This window comes from Scyliorhinus torazame, chromosome 21 (assembly GCF_047496885.1).
Source record: "Scyliorhinus torazame isolate Kashiwa2021f chromosome 21, sScyTor2.1, whole genome shotgun sequence".
Classification (NCBI taxonomy): domain Eukaryota; kingdom Metazoa; phylum Chordata; class Chondrichthyes; order Carcharhiniformes; family Scyliorhinidae; genus Scyliorhinus; species Scyliorhinus torazame.
The window spans coordinates 63,879,312-63,895,008 of NC_092727.1; the positions used below are offsets into that span (position 1 = coordinate 63,879,312).

Consider the following 15,697-nt stretch of genomic DNA (forward strand, 5'->3'; position numbering starts at 1 on the left):
TGAGTACAAGAGTCGGCAGGTCATGTTACAGTTGTATAGGACTTTGGTTAGGCCACATTTGGAATACTGCGTGCAGTTCTGGTCGCCACATTACCAGAAGGATGTGGATGCTTTAGACAGGGTGCAGAGGAGGTTCCAGGATGTTGCCTGGTATGGAGGGTGCTCGCCATGAAGAAAGGTTGAGTAGATTAGGATTGTTTTCGTTGGAAAAACGGAGGTTGAGGGGGGACCTGATTGAGGTCTACAAAATTATGAGAGGTATGGACAGGGTGGGTAGCAACAAGCTTTTTCCAAGAGTGGGGGTGTCAATTACAAGGGGTCAAGGTGAGAGGGGGAAAGTTTAAGGGAGATGTGCGTGGAAAGTTTTTACGTAGAGGGTGGTGGGTACATGGAACTTTTTGCCAGCGGGGGTGGTAGACGGGCACGATAGCACCATTCAAGATGCATCTGGACAGATATATGAACGGGCGGGGAACAGAGGGAAGTAGATCCTTGGAAAATAGGTGACAGGTTTAGAAAGGAGCTGGATCGGCGCAGGCTGGGAGGGCCGAAGGGCCTGTTCCTATGCTGTAATTTTCTTTGTTCTTTGTTCTATCACCTAGCCCCTGCTCTAATCTAACTATATGGACACCCCCACCTCGGCTCCTGTTGACTAGCTGCACTCAGCTAGCCTGGGGCTCCCAGCCTCGGCACCATCACGTCTCCCACCCATTGTTCCCAGTCACTCCTCCCCCGACCCCTCCACACTACTTCCCCAGATCAGGCCTACTTAAGCAAACACTCTATACAAGTATTAAACAATCCCCACAATAGCACCATTCAAGTTAAACAAGAAAAAAAAAAAGAGATAAGAAATAACAGGTCCTCTTCAGTCCTTCCCATACAGACACAGAAAAAGATTGCACAAAGTTCCCCTGAAGCATCCATTTTAACCCAACCCTTTTAACTGTTTTCTTTATTCATGTCCCCCCAGCCAAACTCAAACTAATCAAAGAGCCCAAACAGGAAACATTCAGGTAAACCACGCAAAAAAGAAGATACATCCCTACCACCTTCCAACCCCCCAACAAGGTTGAAAAAAGAAACAACAAAAACTGACCCAAACATGCAGGCACTTTTCAAAACGGGAGAGACACCACATATACTTAAAAGCTCTACCATGAGTCCAAACGTCCTCCGCTCAGGGCCAGCCCTTGCTTCTTAACGAAGTCCATCGCGTCTTCGGGTTCCTCGAAATAGTGGTGCTGATCCTTATTCATGACCCACAGTCGCGCCGGAAGAAGCTGCCCAAGTTTCACCTTATTTTTATACAGTATCTCCTTCACCTGCCTGTAGCCTCCCCTCCTCCTGGCCACCTCAGCGCTCAAATCCTGGTACACACGGAGGGTGGTATTGTCCCAAATACAGCTTTGTGTGCTCTTTGCCCATTGCAGCACCCGTTCCTTGTCCAGGTACCTGTGGAAGCGTACCACCATCGCTCATGGGGGACCCTCTCATCACGGCTGCCTCACCTGCACTCTGTGTGCCCCGTCCACCACCGGTGGGCGTGGGACACCTCGTTCCCCAACAACTTCTCAAACATACCCTCCACATATGCAGCAGCATCTAGCCCCTCTGCCCCCTCCGGGAGGCCCACGGTTCTCACGTTCTGCCAGCGAGATCTGTTGTCCAGGTCCTCCAGCCTTTCCAGAAGCACTTTTTGCTGGTCCCTCAGCCTCCAAATCCCCACATCCGCCACCGTTTGAAAGTCAGCCTGCTCCTCCACTGTCTTCTCCAACTGCTGGAGCTTCTCAGCCTGATCATCCAGTCTTTTTCCCATCCGGTCAATCAACTTCTGTAACGGCTCCAAGTTGTCATGCTTCAGAGCCAAAAAGCCCTCCTGCGTAGTCTGCAGCAGCTGCTCCATTGTGAGCTGGGCTGTCGGCTCCTTGCTCTGAACACCAGCCATGCTGGTCTCTCTCACAGTCTCCACTGTGCCCTTACTCGACCACTTCTTCTGCTGTTTACGGTCCCTCAGGCTTCTTAGGTCCATACAATTCTGTATGGGTCCTGTGCCTGAGTGCTACTGCTTTCCAGTTCTGCGCTCAAAAGCGCAAAAAAGTCAGGGGAAAAGGTCCAAAGGTCTGACGGAAGCGGGAGCCACCAAATGTGCGACCTACTCCCTCATAGCCGCCACCCGAAGTCCGCTTTCCCATATTCAACTTGTAGCCTGAAAATAGCCCAAATTTTCTCAGTACCTCCATGATTTCGGTCATTCCCCCCCCCAACCGGGTCTGTTAAATAAAGCAGCAAGTCTTCCGTAAAGAGAGAAACCCTGTGCTCCCCCCCACCCCACCCCCACCCCCTCACTGTCCCTGCCAACCACTTGATACCCTAAGGGCCATTGTTAAAGGCTCTATGGCCAGGGCAAACAGTAATGGGGAGAGCGGGCATCCCTGCCTTGTCGCTCTCCCGAGATTAAAATATTCTGACCAGGTTCAGTTGGTTCTCACATTTGCCACCGGGGCCTGATACAACAGCTGGACCCAGTCCACAAATCCCTGCCCGAACCCGAACCTGCCTCAAATATCCCATAAGTATGTCCACTCCACCCGGTCGAAAGCCTTCTCTGCTTCCATGGCTACTATCACCTCAGCCTCACGCCCCTCAGTTGGCATCATTATAACATTAAGAAGCCGTCTAATATTGGACGTCAGGTGCCTGCCCTTCACAAATCCTGTCTGAACCTCACCTATTACCTCCGGGACACAGTCCTCTATTCTGTTGGCCAAGATCTTTGCCAGTAATTTAGCATCTACATTTAAAAGGGAAATTGGTCTGTCCGATCCACAACTCTCTGGGTCCTTGTCTCGCTTCAGGATAAGAGAGATTGATGCCTATGATAGCGTTGGGGAAGCACTCCCAACTCCTTAGATGCATTGAAAGCCTTAACAGCGGTTCCACTAGCCCCGAAAACTTTTTATAAAATTCCACTGGGAATCCGTCAGGTCCCAGGGCTTTACCTGATTGCATTGCCCCAATCAGTCTATCACTTCACCAAGCCCAATTGGCCCCCCAAGACTTCCACCAGCTCCTCATCTGCCTTTGGGAGCTCTAGCCTCTCCAGGAATTGGTTCATTCCCTCCTCTCCCCCAGGGGGTTCCGACTCATATAAACGACTATAGAATTCACAAAACACGTCATTAACCGCCTCTGGGTCCCTCACTACTTTCCCCCTCACATCCTTAATTTTCGCTATTTCGCTCGCCGCCTCCTGCTTCCTCAGCTGATATGCCAACATCCTGCTAGCTTTCTCAAATTCTATTTTCTAGCCACAGACTTTATCTCTCTCTGACAACGGTTCGAGACTAAACCAGTCTGTTTGCAACCTTCAGTGTCATATTTGATCCTACCACAAGCTATTGATTGCATATTTGTGCCATAATTAAGACTGCCTACATCTTCTTCCATGTCACCCCCAACTTTACCACAGCCTCAGTTAATTAGTGCCTGAAAATCATTCATGTTTCGATTCTCTCCAGACTTAACTACTCCAATGTATTCCTGGCTGGTCACCCACATTCTACCGTTAGTAAACGTATTAACCAAAACTCTGCTGCCCTTGACCAAACTCACACCAAGTCCTGTTCACCTCCTTCCTGGTCAAGCGAGATCTTTATTTTAAAATTCTCGTGGTTTTTCACACTCTCCACCCACGTCCCTGATCTCCAGCCCAATGCGCGGAGATACCAACACATTTATAATTCTGATCCCTTACCTCTCCTTCCCTTAACATCGCTTTCCTCTGAAGGACTACTTAAGAGCAACCGCCGATAAGCTTTGGTCATCTGACCTCCTATCTCCTTATTCAGTTCCGTGTCATTTTGTTATCATGCTCCTGTGAATTGCCTTGGGACATTTTACTCAGGTTGTTGTTGGAAGGATTTCAAGTAGACGTAAATCTATGGCCCCTAGTTATAGACCCCTCTACCTACAGGAAAAGTATCTATCTAACACATCTATGCCTCTCAATTTTGTCCAGCTCAATCAGGTCCCCCTTCAGCCTTCTCTGCTCCAAGGAAAACAACCCCTCTTCAAAGGGATCGCTCTTCAAAGCTGAAATGCCCCAGCCAAGGCAACATCCTGATGAATCTCCTCTGCCCATTTCTGGTGTAATCACATCCTTTCTGTAGTGTGGTGACCAGAACTGCACACTGAACTCTAGCTGTGATCTGATTCATCAGTTGAGTGGAGACAGTATGTGGTAGTCAGCAGGTGGTTTTCTTGCCCATGTTAGACCTGGGTGCCATGAAACTTCATGGGGTCCAGAGACGATATTGAGGACTCCCAGGGCAACTCCCTCTCTACTGTGTACCGCTGTGCCACCACCTCTTCTAGGTAGCACAGTGGTGCTGTGATGGCAATGGTGTTGTCTCGGACATTATTTCCACGGTATGATTATGTCAGGGTGCAAGACAGCTCTCCCAATTTTGGCACAAGCTCCCAGATGTTAGTAAGAAGGAAACAGCAGGGTCGACAGGACTGGGTGCGCCATTGTCTTTTCCGGTGCCTAGGACAAGTGGTCTGTTTCAGTAGTGGTTGGATACAGCCGAGTGGCTTGCTAAGCCATTTTAGAGTATTTAAAAGAGTCAAACACATTATTGTGGATCTGGAGTCACATGTAGGCCAGACCAGTTAAGGACGGCAGATTTCCTTCCTTCAAGGACATTAGTTGGGTTTTTACAACAATTGACAATGGTTTCATGGTCAACCTTAGACTTTTAATTCTAGATGTTGGATTTTAACCAGGGCATAACCCTCGTCCAGTGACAATACCACTGCCTCTGACTGGTCAACACTGAATTGTACTTTTATTATATGAAATTCTGTCTAAATAAACAGCCGTATTAAACACCGATTTTAATAGCAAGCTCATCTGATCTGTCTTGTTCTGAATTAATTTTCGGTTGTCAAACTAAATAGCATTTAAACAAGTTTCAAACTAGAGTGCCATTTACTGGCATTTGTGGGGGAAAACATGTTGTATCTCATGATACAAGACACAAAGGGTCAAATGGTCTCAATGCCACAAATATGATTCACTAAAATTAAGCATTAAATTTGACACCAGCACATCATCATGTGTTTCCAGCACAATGCATTGCACTCAGTTTTCACATTTAGCTCTGATGGCAGAGTCACTTAAGGTGACTCTGCATTCAGCACAGGTTACCCGGGTTCATCAGGCGGAGACTTGAATGTCCCACCAAAAGCAAGTCTTGCTTCCTCTTGTCCGCAAAGGCAACATTACCAACACCAGTTGAATTTCATAGCTGCCGAATTATGACTTCACAAAAATCACTCCAAAACATTAACAAGCTTTGCTTACCAGGCATTATAGTGTTGCGAGTTTACATGGATTGCATTTCTGAAACAGGCCAAAGCTTTGTCCAGCTCTTCCGTTAATACAAACTCGTGACCAAGGAGAGTGTATGCATAAGCAAAGTTTGGATCCACTTGAATGGCTCTCTGAAAGAACTTGATTGCGATATCGTGCTCTCGCTGCAAGCTGAAGCAGTTCCCTGCAGCACACCAAGCCTGTTTGAGGAAAATAACAATTCAGCACAACTGCACAGGCAGCATCCATTCCACACACAATGTGCTTCCAACCACAAGTGCAGGGCATAAAGATTGCAGAGAGCAGAAGAATGGTTTTAAGAATCAAACTAATCTGGCTCGTATATGTTAGTCCACAGTATACAATAAAATCTCACACACACCTGGCACTGATAGGTTTTCCCACTTAGGGCCATGTCTAAACACATTTTGAATAGCCAAGCAGACCTGTTAAACAAAGTCAGCTGTCTGACAAAGGGTCATTTTATCATATCTCAATTACAAAATGATCAGTCTAGATTCCGAGCATCTGTGGGATTGACATACTGGTGTCAGATTTGGAGACGGTATTAAATAGTGACCTCCACAACCGTTTTCACCTAAGTTGGCCTCATAAGAGTGCATTAGTCCGTGATGGATGATAAATAGAGTGCACGAAAGATAAAAAGAACAATTGAGACAGATAAAGACAGAGTAAAAGAGGAAGGAACTCCAGACGAGCTTTGACCGACTATCTATCAGGAAGGCAGCACGCCAATTGAGGCGAGCAAGGGGGGCAATTTACGAGCATGGTATGTTCTGCTCCGTAGGGAGGCTGCGGCAAGGGAAATTGACCAGCTGCGGGAGAGGGCAAGGAAGTTGGTGGTAGATCCAGATCAGATTAACAAGGTCTTTAAGGAATTCTGAGAGGTTGTACAGTCACCTGGGGGAGGACGGGAGATGCAGGAATTTCTAGATGGGCTAGAGTACCCGAGGTTAGGGGAAGGGGACAGGACTACATTAGAAGGGGCGATAGTGGAGCAGGAGATAAAAGATGCGATTGGGAGGATGCAGTCAGGGAAGGTGGCAGGGCCGGATGGGTTTCCGGTGGAATATTATAAAAAATTCAAAAATAAGCTGGTGCCGCTGATGGTGGGGATGTTTGAGGAGGCAACAGGGAAGGGGGTGTTACCACAAACTTTGGGGCAGGTATCGATTACCCTGTTGCTTAAGAAAGATAAGGATCCGATGGAGTGTGGGTCGTATCGGCCCATATCACTTTTAAACATGGACGCAAAGATATTGGCGAAGGTACTGGCAGGTAGGCTAGAGGAGTGCCTCCCGAAGGTGATAGGTGAAGGTCAGACGGGGTTTGTGAGAGGGAGGCAGCTCTTTTCGAACATTAGGAGGGTATTGAACGTGGTTATGGTACCAGCGGAGGGGAAGGAAAAAAGGAGGCTGTGGCATTGGATGCCGAGAAAGCATTTGACCGGGTAGAATGGGGGTACTTGATGGCAGTTCTAGAGCAGTTTGGAATTGGACCCAAATTTGTGGGCTGGGTATAAGGAGCCGAGGGCCAGTGTCCGCACAAATATCAGCTCAGAATACTTTCCTCTCCACCGTGGGGCTAGGCAGGGATGTCCCATGTCCCCCCTGCTGTTCGCACTCGCGATTGAGCCATTGCATTAAGAAGTTTGGGGATATGGAAAGGGATAGTACGGGGGGGGGGGGGGGGGAAAATAGAGCATAGGGTATCCATATATGCCGATGACTTGTTATTATACGTGTCGGAAGTGTGTCAATAGGGGGAATACTGGAGCTGCTTCGGGTGTTTGGGTCTTTCTCAGGGTACAAATTAAATCGAGACAAGACTGAATATTTTGTGGTGTCTCAGCCCGGGGGTGGGGGCAGGGGTGGGGGGGCTGCCAGGGCATGGACTCACTTTCGATGCCTGAGGGTGCAGGTTGCTCGAGATTGGGGTGGGGGGGGGGGCTCTGTAGGTACAACATTTCTAGTTTGGTAGGGAGAGTGAAAGCTGATCTGGCAAGGAGGGATGGTCTCCCTCTGTCACTGGCGGGTTGGGTACAGGCAGTTAAAATGAATGTGCTGCCGCGATTCCTGTTTATTTTTCAATGCCTGCCGATTTTCCTGCCAACGGCATTTTTTTATTTTTAAAAAGAGAGATTGAAGGGATGATTACCTCGTTCATATGGGGAGGGAAGGTGACCAGAATTAAAAAGGTGCTACTACAGAGAGGAAGGCAGGCAGGGGGTTTGGGTCTTCCGAACCTGATGTATTATTACTCGGCGGCGAATGCGGAGACGGTACGGAGCTGGGTCAGAGGGGTCGACTCCCAATGGGTCAGAATGGAGGAATGTTTGGGTAGGGGGTCAGGATAGAAGGCGCTAGCGACAGCACCGCTCCCAACAGCCCCGGGGAGATACTCCAGGAGTCCGGTAGTAATCGCTTTGTTGAGAATTTGGAGGCAGTTTTGACAGCACTTCGGGCTGGGGGCAGGGTCAAGGGAAATGCCGATTCGTGGGAACCATAGATTTGAGCCAGGGAAGTGGGATGGAAATTTTCAGAGATGGGAGGAGAAAGGAATTAGGACACTAAAAGATTTGTTTCTTGGGGGTCGTTTTGCGGGATTGAAAGTGTTGGGAGCGAAGTATGGGCTGGAGCAGGGGGAAATATTTAGATACATGCAGGTTCGAGACTTTGCCAGAAATTAGATACAGAGCTTCCCAGTAGAGCCGGCTTCCACATTGCTGGAGGAGGTGCTGACGACCGGGGGACTGGAGAAGGGGGTAGTATTGGCAGTTTGCGGGGCCATTTTGGAGGAGGAGAAGGTGCCGCTAGAAGGGATCAAGGCAAAGTGGGAGGAAGAGTTGGGAGAAGGTATGGAGGAGGGGTTCTGGTGTGAGGTGCTTCAGAGGGTGAACGCCTCCACCTCGTTTGCGAGGTTGGGGCTGATACAGCTGAAGGTGGTGTATAGAGTGCACCTTACAAGGGGAGGATGAGCCGACTCTTTGAGGGGGAAGAAGATGTATGTGAACATTGCCGGGGGGTGCAAGCCGCGTTCATATGTTTTGGTCCCGTCGAAAGCTGGAGGATTACTGGAAGGAGGTTTTTAGGGTAATCTCTAAAGTGGTGCACGTGAAACTAGACCCAGGCCCTCGGGAGGCCATATCCGGGGTGTCGGACCAGCCGGGTTGGAAACGGGTGCGGAGGCAGATGTTGTAGCCTTCGCCTCGTTGATGGCCCAAAGGCGGATCCTGTTAGGGTGGAGATCAATCTCTCCACCCTGTGCCCTGGCGTGGCGGGGGGACCTGATGGAATTCTTGACGCTTGAAAAGGTCAAATTTGAACTGAGGGGAAGAATGGACGTGTTCTACAATTCATGGACGTTATTTATTATGCACTTTCGAGAATTGGATCACATCGAATCGGTTGGGGCTGGGAGGGTTGGCGAAGGGGGACTGTTTGTGTTAATGGTGACTATGGGTGATTCCAGATTCCTTTTTGTCATTTGTTTCTGTTAACATGCGGGCTAATGTTTGGGAGTTTGGTGGGAGGATGGGATCATTGTTATTGATATGGGGATTGACATTACATTCGTTACTGATTATTGTTGGGTGTAGAAAAAGGAGTGTAAAAAAAAAAAGGAAGAGTGCAGTTTTGGTTATAAACATAGGAGGGACCGGAGGCAAAATCTGATCTGAAGTTGCATGTTCATGAGTGCGAGTTGTCCAGATACCAGGTGTGGACTGAAGTAAATTGATACGGTTGGAAAGAATAAATGAAAAGGAAAAGGGAAAAAATAAAAGGTGCGGACTTGATTTGTTCTCAAAAAATTTCAACAGGTCAAGTTGGAATACTGTGGACATGAGGTGCTCCTGCACCTCAAAGGCCAAACGTTTCATCATTTTCCAATACACCAACTCATCTGAGATGAATTGACAGGTCGATAAATTGAAGTAAAGGATTTTTCCTATTAGAGTGCTTGATTGCTATAGTCTCAATTTAGAGACTAATCTGGAAACCGTGGCAAAACTTTCTGTACACCAGGTTCGCAACAGATGAAGTGTGAAGAAACTGGAACCACTCAACAATCCTGAATTCTCATCAGCAAATCAGGGGACAGAGATCAAAAGAGACTAAAGGTGAAAACAGGACAAGAAAACTGGCTTAAGATGGTGGGAAAATATAAAAACATTGAAACGGTTTCTAACACGTGAATCTGTGATGTATTTGAAGCAATCAGGTGATGAAGGAAAACAGTGAACATAAGAACACAAGAACTAGGAGGAGTAGGCCACCTGGCCCTTCGAGCCTGCTCCGCCATTTAATGAGATCATGGCTGATCTTTTGTGGACTCAGCTCCACTTTCCCGCCCGAACACCATAACCCTTAATCCCTTTAATCTTCAAAAAACTATCTATCTTTATCTTGAAACCATTCAATGAAGGAGCCTCAACTGCTTCACTGGGCAAGGAATCCCAGAGATTCACAACCCTTTGGGTGAAGGTGTTCCTCCTGAGCTCAGTCCTAAATCTACTTCCCCTTATTTTGAGGCTATGCACCCCTAGTTCTGCTTTCACCCGCCAGTGGAAACAACCTCCCTGCATCTATCCTATCTATTCCCGTCATAATTTTATATGTTTCTACAAGATCCCCCTGCATCCTTCTAAATTCCACCGAGTACAGTCCCAGTCTACTCAACCTCTCTTCGTAATCCAACCCCCTCAACTCTGGGATTAACCTAGTCAATCTCCCCTGCACACCCTCAAGTGCCAGTATATCCTTTCTCAGGTAAGGAGACCAAAACTGAACACAATACTCCAGGTGTGGCCTCATTAACACCTTATACAGTTGCAGCATAATGTCCTTTGTCTGAAACTCCATCCCTCTAGCAATGAAGGACAAAAGTGAAGTACAAGAGTTGGCAGGTCATGTTACGCTTGTATTGAGTACAAGAGTTGGCAAGTCATGTTACAGTTGTATAAGACTTTGGTTCGGCCACATTTGGAATACTGCGTACAGTTCTGGCCACCGCATTACCAAAAGGATGTGGATGATTTGGAGAAGGTGCAGAGATGGTTCACCAGGATGTTGCCTGGTATGGAGGGCGCTAGCTATGAAGAGAGGTTGAGTAGATTAGGATTATTTTAATTAGAAAGACAGAGGTTGAGGGGGGACCTCATTGAGGTATACAAAATCATGAGAGGTATAGACAAGGTGGATAGCAAGAAGCTTTTCCCCCCAGAGTGGAGGACTCAATTACTAGGGGTCACGAGTTCAAGGTGAGAGGGGAAAAGTTTAAGGGCGATATGCGTGGAAAGTTTTTTACGCAGAGGGTTGTGGGTGCCTGAAACGCATTGCCAGCGAAGGTGGTAGAGGTGCGCACGATAGCGTCATTTAAGATGTATCTAGACAGATACATGAATGGGCAGGGAGCAGAGGGATACAGATCCTGAGAAAATAGTCGACAGTTTTAGATAGAGGATCTGGGTCGGCGCAGGCCTGGAGGGCCGAAGGGCCTGGTCCTGTGCTGTAATCTTTCTTTGTTCTTTGTAAAACTCTATTCGCCTTCTTAATCAACTGTTGCACCTGTAAACCAACTTTTTGAGACTCATGCACTAGGACACCCAGGTCACTCTGCACAGCAGCATGTTTTAATATTTTATCATTTGAATAATAATCCCTTTTGCGGTTATTCCCACCAAAATGGATCTCACATTTGTCAACATTGTATTCCATCTGCCAGACCCTAGCCCATTCACTTAGCCTATCCAAATCCCTCTGCAGAATCCAGTATCCTCGCCACTTTTTGCTTTACCACTCATCTTAGTGTCATCTGCAAACTTGGACACATTGCACTTGGTCCCCAACTACAAATCATCTATATAAATTGTGAACAGTTGTGGGCCCAACACTGATCTCCGAGGGACACCACTAGCTACTGATTGCCAACCAGAGAAACACCCATTAATCCCCACTCTTTGCTTTCTATTAATTAACCAATCCTCTATCCATGCTACTACTTTACCCTTATCGCCATGCATCTTTATCTTACGCAGCAACCTTTTGTGTGGCACCTTGTCAAAAGCTTTCTGGAAATCCAGATATGCCACATCCGTTGGCTCCCTGTTGTCTACCGCACTGGTAATGTCCTCAAAAAATTCCACTAAATTAGTTAGGCACGACCTGCCCTTTATGAACCCATGCTGAGTCTGCCGAAAGGGACAATTTCCATCTAGACGCCTCGCTATTTCTTCCTTGATGATCGATTCCAGCATCGTCCCTACTACCGAAGTTAAGCTAACTTGCCTATAATTACCCGCTTTCTGCCTACCTCCTTTTTTTAAACAGTGGTGTCACGTTTGTTATTTTCAAATCTGCCGGGACCACCCGAGAGTCCAGTAAATTTTGGTAAATTATCACGGTTGCATTTTCAATTTCCGTAGCCATCTCTTTTAGTACCCTGGGATGCATTCCATCAGGGCCAGGAGACTTGTCTACCTTTAGCCCCATTAGCTTGCCCATCACTACCTCCTTAGCGATAACAATCGCCTCAAGGTCCTCACCTATCATAGCCTCATTTCCATCAGCCACTGGCATGTTATTTGTGTCTTCCACTGTGAAGACCGACCCAAAAAACCTGTTCAGTTCCTCAGCCATTTCCTCATCTCCCATTATTAAATCTCCCCTCTCATCCTCTAAAGGACCAATATTTACATTAGCCACTCTTTTTTGTTTTATATATTTGTAGAAATTTTTACTATCTGTTTTTACATTCTGAGCAGGTTTACTCTCATAATCTATCTCACTCTTCTTTATCGCTTTTTTAGTAGCTTTCTGTTGCCCCCTAAAGATTTCCCAGTCCTCTAGTCTCCCACTAATGTTTGCCACTTCGTATGCTTTTTCCTTCAATTTGATACACTCGCTTATTTCCTGAGATATCCACGGTCGATTTTCCCTCTTTCTACAGTCCTTCCTTTTTATTGGTATAAACTTTTGCTGAGCACTGAAAAATCACTTGGAAGGTTCTCCATTGTTTCACCATAAAGTCTTTGCTCCCAGTCTACCTTAGCTAGCTCTTCTCTCATCCCACTGTAATCTCCTTCGTTTAAGCCCAAAACACGAGTGTTTGATTTTATCTTCTCACCCTCGATCTGTATTTTAAATTCCACCATATTGTGATCGCTCCTTCCGAGAGGATCCCTAACTATGAAATCAGTAATCAATCCTTTCTCATTACACAGCACCAGATCTAGGATTGCTTGTTCCCTCGTAGGTTCCATTACATACTGTTCTCAGAAACTATCGCGGATACATTCTATAAACTCCTCCTCAAGGCTGCCTTACCGACCTGGTTAAACCAATCGACATGTAGATTAAAATCCCCCATGACACCGGCTGTATCATTTCTACATGCATCAGTTAAACAAAGAACAAAGAAAGGTGCAGCACAGGAACAGGCCCTTCTTCCCTCCAAGCCTGTGCCGACCATGCTTCTCGTCTAAACTAAAATCTTCTGCACTTCCGGGGTCCGTATCCCTCTATTCCCATCCTATTCATGTATTTGTCAAGATGCCCCTTAAACGTCACTATTGTCCCTGCTTCCACCGTCTCCTCCGGCAGCGAGTTCCAGACACCCACTACCCTTGTATTTCTACCAGTTATTTCTTTGTTTTTTGCTCGTCCCACCGTAATGTTACTATTTGGTGACCTACAGACTACTCCTATCAGTGATTTTATTCGCCTTAATATTCCTGATTTCCACCCAAATGGATTCAACCTTATCCTCCATAGCACCCTTACCATCCATTCTGCCCTTCCAAATAGTTTGATACCCATGGATATTTAACTCCCAGTCGTGACCATCCTTTAACCATGTTTCAGTAATGGCCACTAAATCATAGTCAGTCATGCTGATTTGCACCATCAACTCATTTACCTTATTCCGAATACTACGAGCATTCAGGTAAAGTACCCTTATGTTGGCTTTTATACTTCCGTTTTGAATCTCAACACCTCTGTCAGTAACCTCTCTCAAGTTATTTTTCCTTTTAACTTTTCTCCTAATTTTACTTATCGTTGAACCCATATCTTAATAAACGAGAAAATGCTGGAAAATCTCTGCAAGTCTGGCAGCATCTTTGGGAGAGAAAAGAGCTAACGTTTCGAGTCCGATGACTCTTTGTCATGTAAAAAGATGCTGCCAGACTTGCTGAGATTTTCCAGCATTTTCTCTTTAGTTTCAGATTCCAGTAATTTGCTTTTATCTTCATGTAAAAACCTGCTGCTTCGCTTTCCATTTATGGATTTACTTCCTGTTTTATTCCTTTTGGTATTACTGGGCTTATTCATGGAGCTCTCCTCAGTCATTGTACTGTACTACTCTGTACTGTGGCCCTTTCGGATTTTTGACTATGGCCTCTCTGCCTTACACTTTCCCCCCGGCTGCTTTTTGTTTCTGGCCCCGTTTTATTTCCCATCGACTTCCTGCATTGGTTCCCGCCCCCCTGCCACATTAGTTTAAACCCTCTCCAACAGAAGGGTGACTGAAGAGTGGCAGGATCAGACAAAGAAAGCATGGATTTTTGAAAGGAGAATCATACTTGGCAAAAACGGGAATTCTTTGAGGATGTAATTAGTAGTGTTGACGAGAGGATCCAGTGGATGTGGTTTAGTTGGGCTTTCAGAAGGCTTTCGACAAAGTCCCACCTGAGAGATTAGCGTGTAAAATTAAAGTCCACGGGTTTGGGGGTAGTGTATTAAGGTGGATAGAAAACTGGTTCTAAGACAGGAAACAAAGTAGGAATAAACGGGTCTTTATGCAAATGGAGGCAGGGATGAGTGGGGTACCACAGGAATCAGTGCTAGGACCCCAGCTATTCACAATATAGATCAATGATTTAGATGGGGGAGCTAAATGTAATATCACCAAATTTGCAGGCGACACAAAGCTGTGTGGGAAGGTGAGCTCTGAGGAAGATGCAGAGTTGAGTGGGCAAGTGCAAGGCAGATGTCGTATAATGTGGATAAATGTGTTGTTATTCACTTTGGTAGCAAAAACAGAAATGCAGATTATCTTGGGCCTTGATGAGATCACACCTGGAATATTGTGTGCAGTTTGGTCTCAGAGGACCAGGAGAAGGTCATCAGTCCCTCAAGCCTGCCCTGCCATTCTGGGAGATCATGACTGATCTGTAGCCTTTGGCCCATATCACTTAATATCTTTGCTTAATAAAAATCTATCTATCTCACAATTAAAATGAACTGATTTAGCTTGAACAACTGTTTCTACAAAGAATACTGCACAGAAACAGGCCCTTCGGGCCTCCAAGCCTGTGCTGATCACATGTCCTATCTAGAGCAACTGCTGGCATCCTTCTATACCCAGTCTGTTCATGTGTCAATCGAGATAGGTCTTAAAGGTCGCTAACGTATCTGCCTCAACCACCTCACTTGGCAGTGCATTCCAGGCCACCACCACCCTCTGTGCAAAGAACTTTCCCCGCGCATCTCCACCCAACCTGTCCCCCCTCACCTTGAACTTGTGCCCCCTTGTAATTGTCAGTTCCGGCCTGGGAAAAAGAAACCAACTGTTCACCCGATCTATACCCCTAATAATTTTCTAAACTTCTATCATGTCGCCCCTCAACCTCCGGCTCTCTCGGGAGAACAATCCCAGTTTATTCAATCTTTCCTCATAGCCAATACCCTCCCATACCAGACAACATCCTGGTAAACCTTTTCTGTACTCTCTCCAAAGCCTCTACGTCCTTCTGGTAGTGCGGTGACCAGAACTGGACACAGTATTCCAAATACGGCCTAACCAACGTTCTAGATAATTCTCAAGCTTTTGTACTCGACAGCCCGTCCTATGAAGGCAAGCATGCCATATGCTTTCCTTACCACCATTTTCACCAGTGCTGCCATTTTTAAGGAACTGTGGACCTGCACGCCCAGGTCTCTCTGTGTGTGTCTATGCTCCTGATGGTACTGCGTTAATTTTATAGTTCCCACTTGAATTGGATCTACCACAATGCATCATATGGCATTTGTCTGGGTTAAATTCCATCTGCCATTACTCTGCAAAATTTTACAGCCTATGTATATCTTGCTGTATTCTCTGACAATCTTCATCACTATCCGCAATTCCTGCAATCTTCGTATCATCCGCAAACTTGCTAATCAGACCTGCTACGTTTTCTTCCAAGTCATTTATATTTATTACAAATAGCAGTGGTCCCTGTACTGATCCCTGCGGAACACCACTAGTTACAGACCTCCATTTGGAAAAACACCTTTCCACTGCTTCCCTGTCTTCTAT

The 15,697-nt window shown here is 46.4% G+C and overlaps 1 protein-coding gene across 3 annotated transcripts in view; it reads right to left on the reverse strand.

Annotated features, from left to right (window-relative positions):
• The window catches only part of cdc27 (cell division cycle 27), a 241,920-nt gene that overhangs the window by 74,885 nt on the left and 151,338 nt on the right, over positions 1-15,697 (reverse strand). For all 3 annotated transcript variants that reach the window (XM_072486884.1, XM_072486887.1, XM_072486886.1), the window contains one exon: positions 5,369-5,577. In XM_072486884.1, coding sequence (XP_072342985.1) covers positions 5,369-5,577 — 209 coding nt within the window. The remainder of the gene's footprint in view (positions 1-5,368; positions 5,578-15,697) is intronic.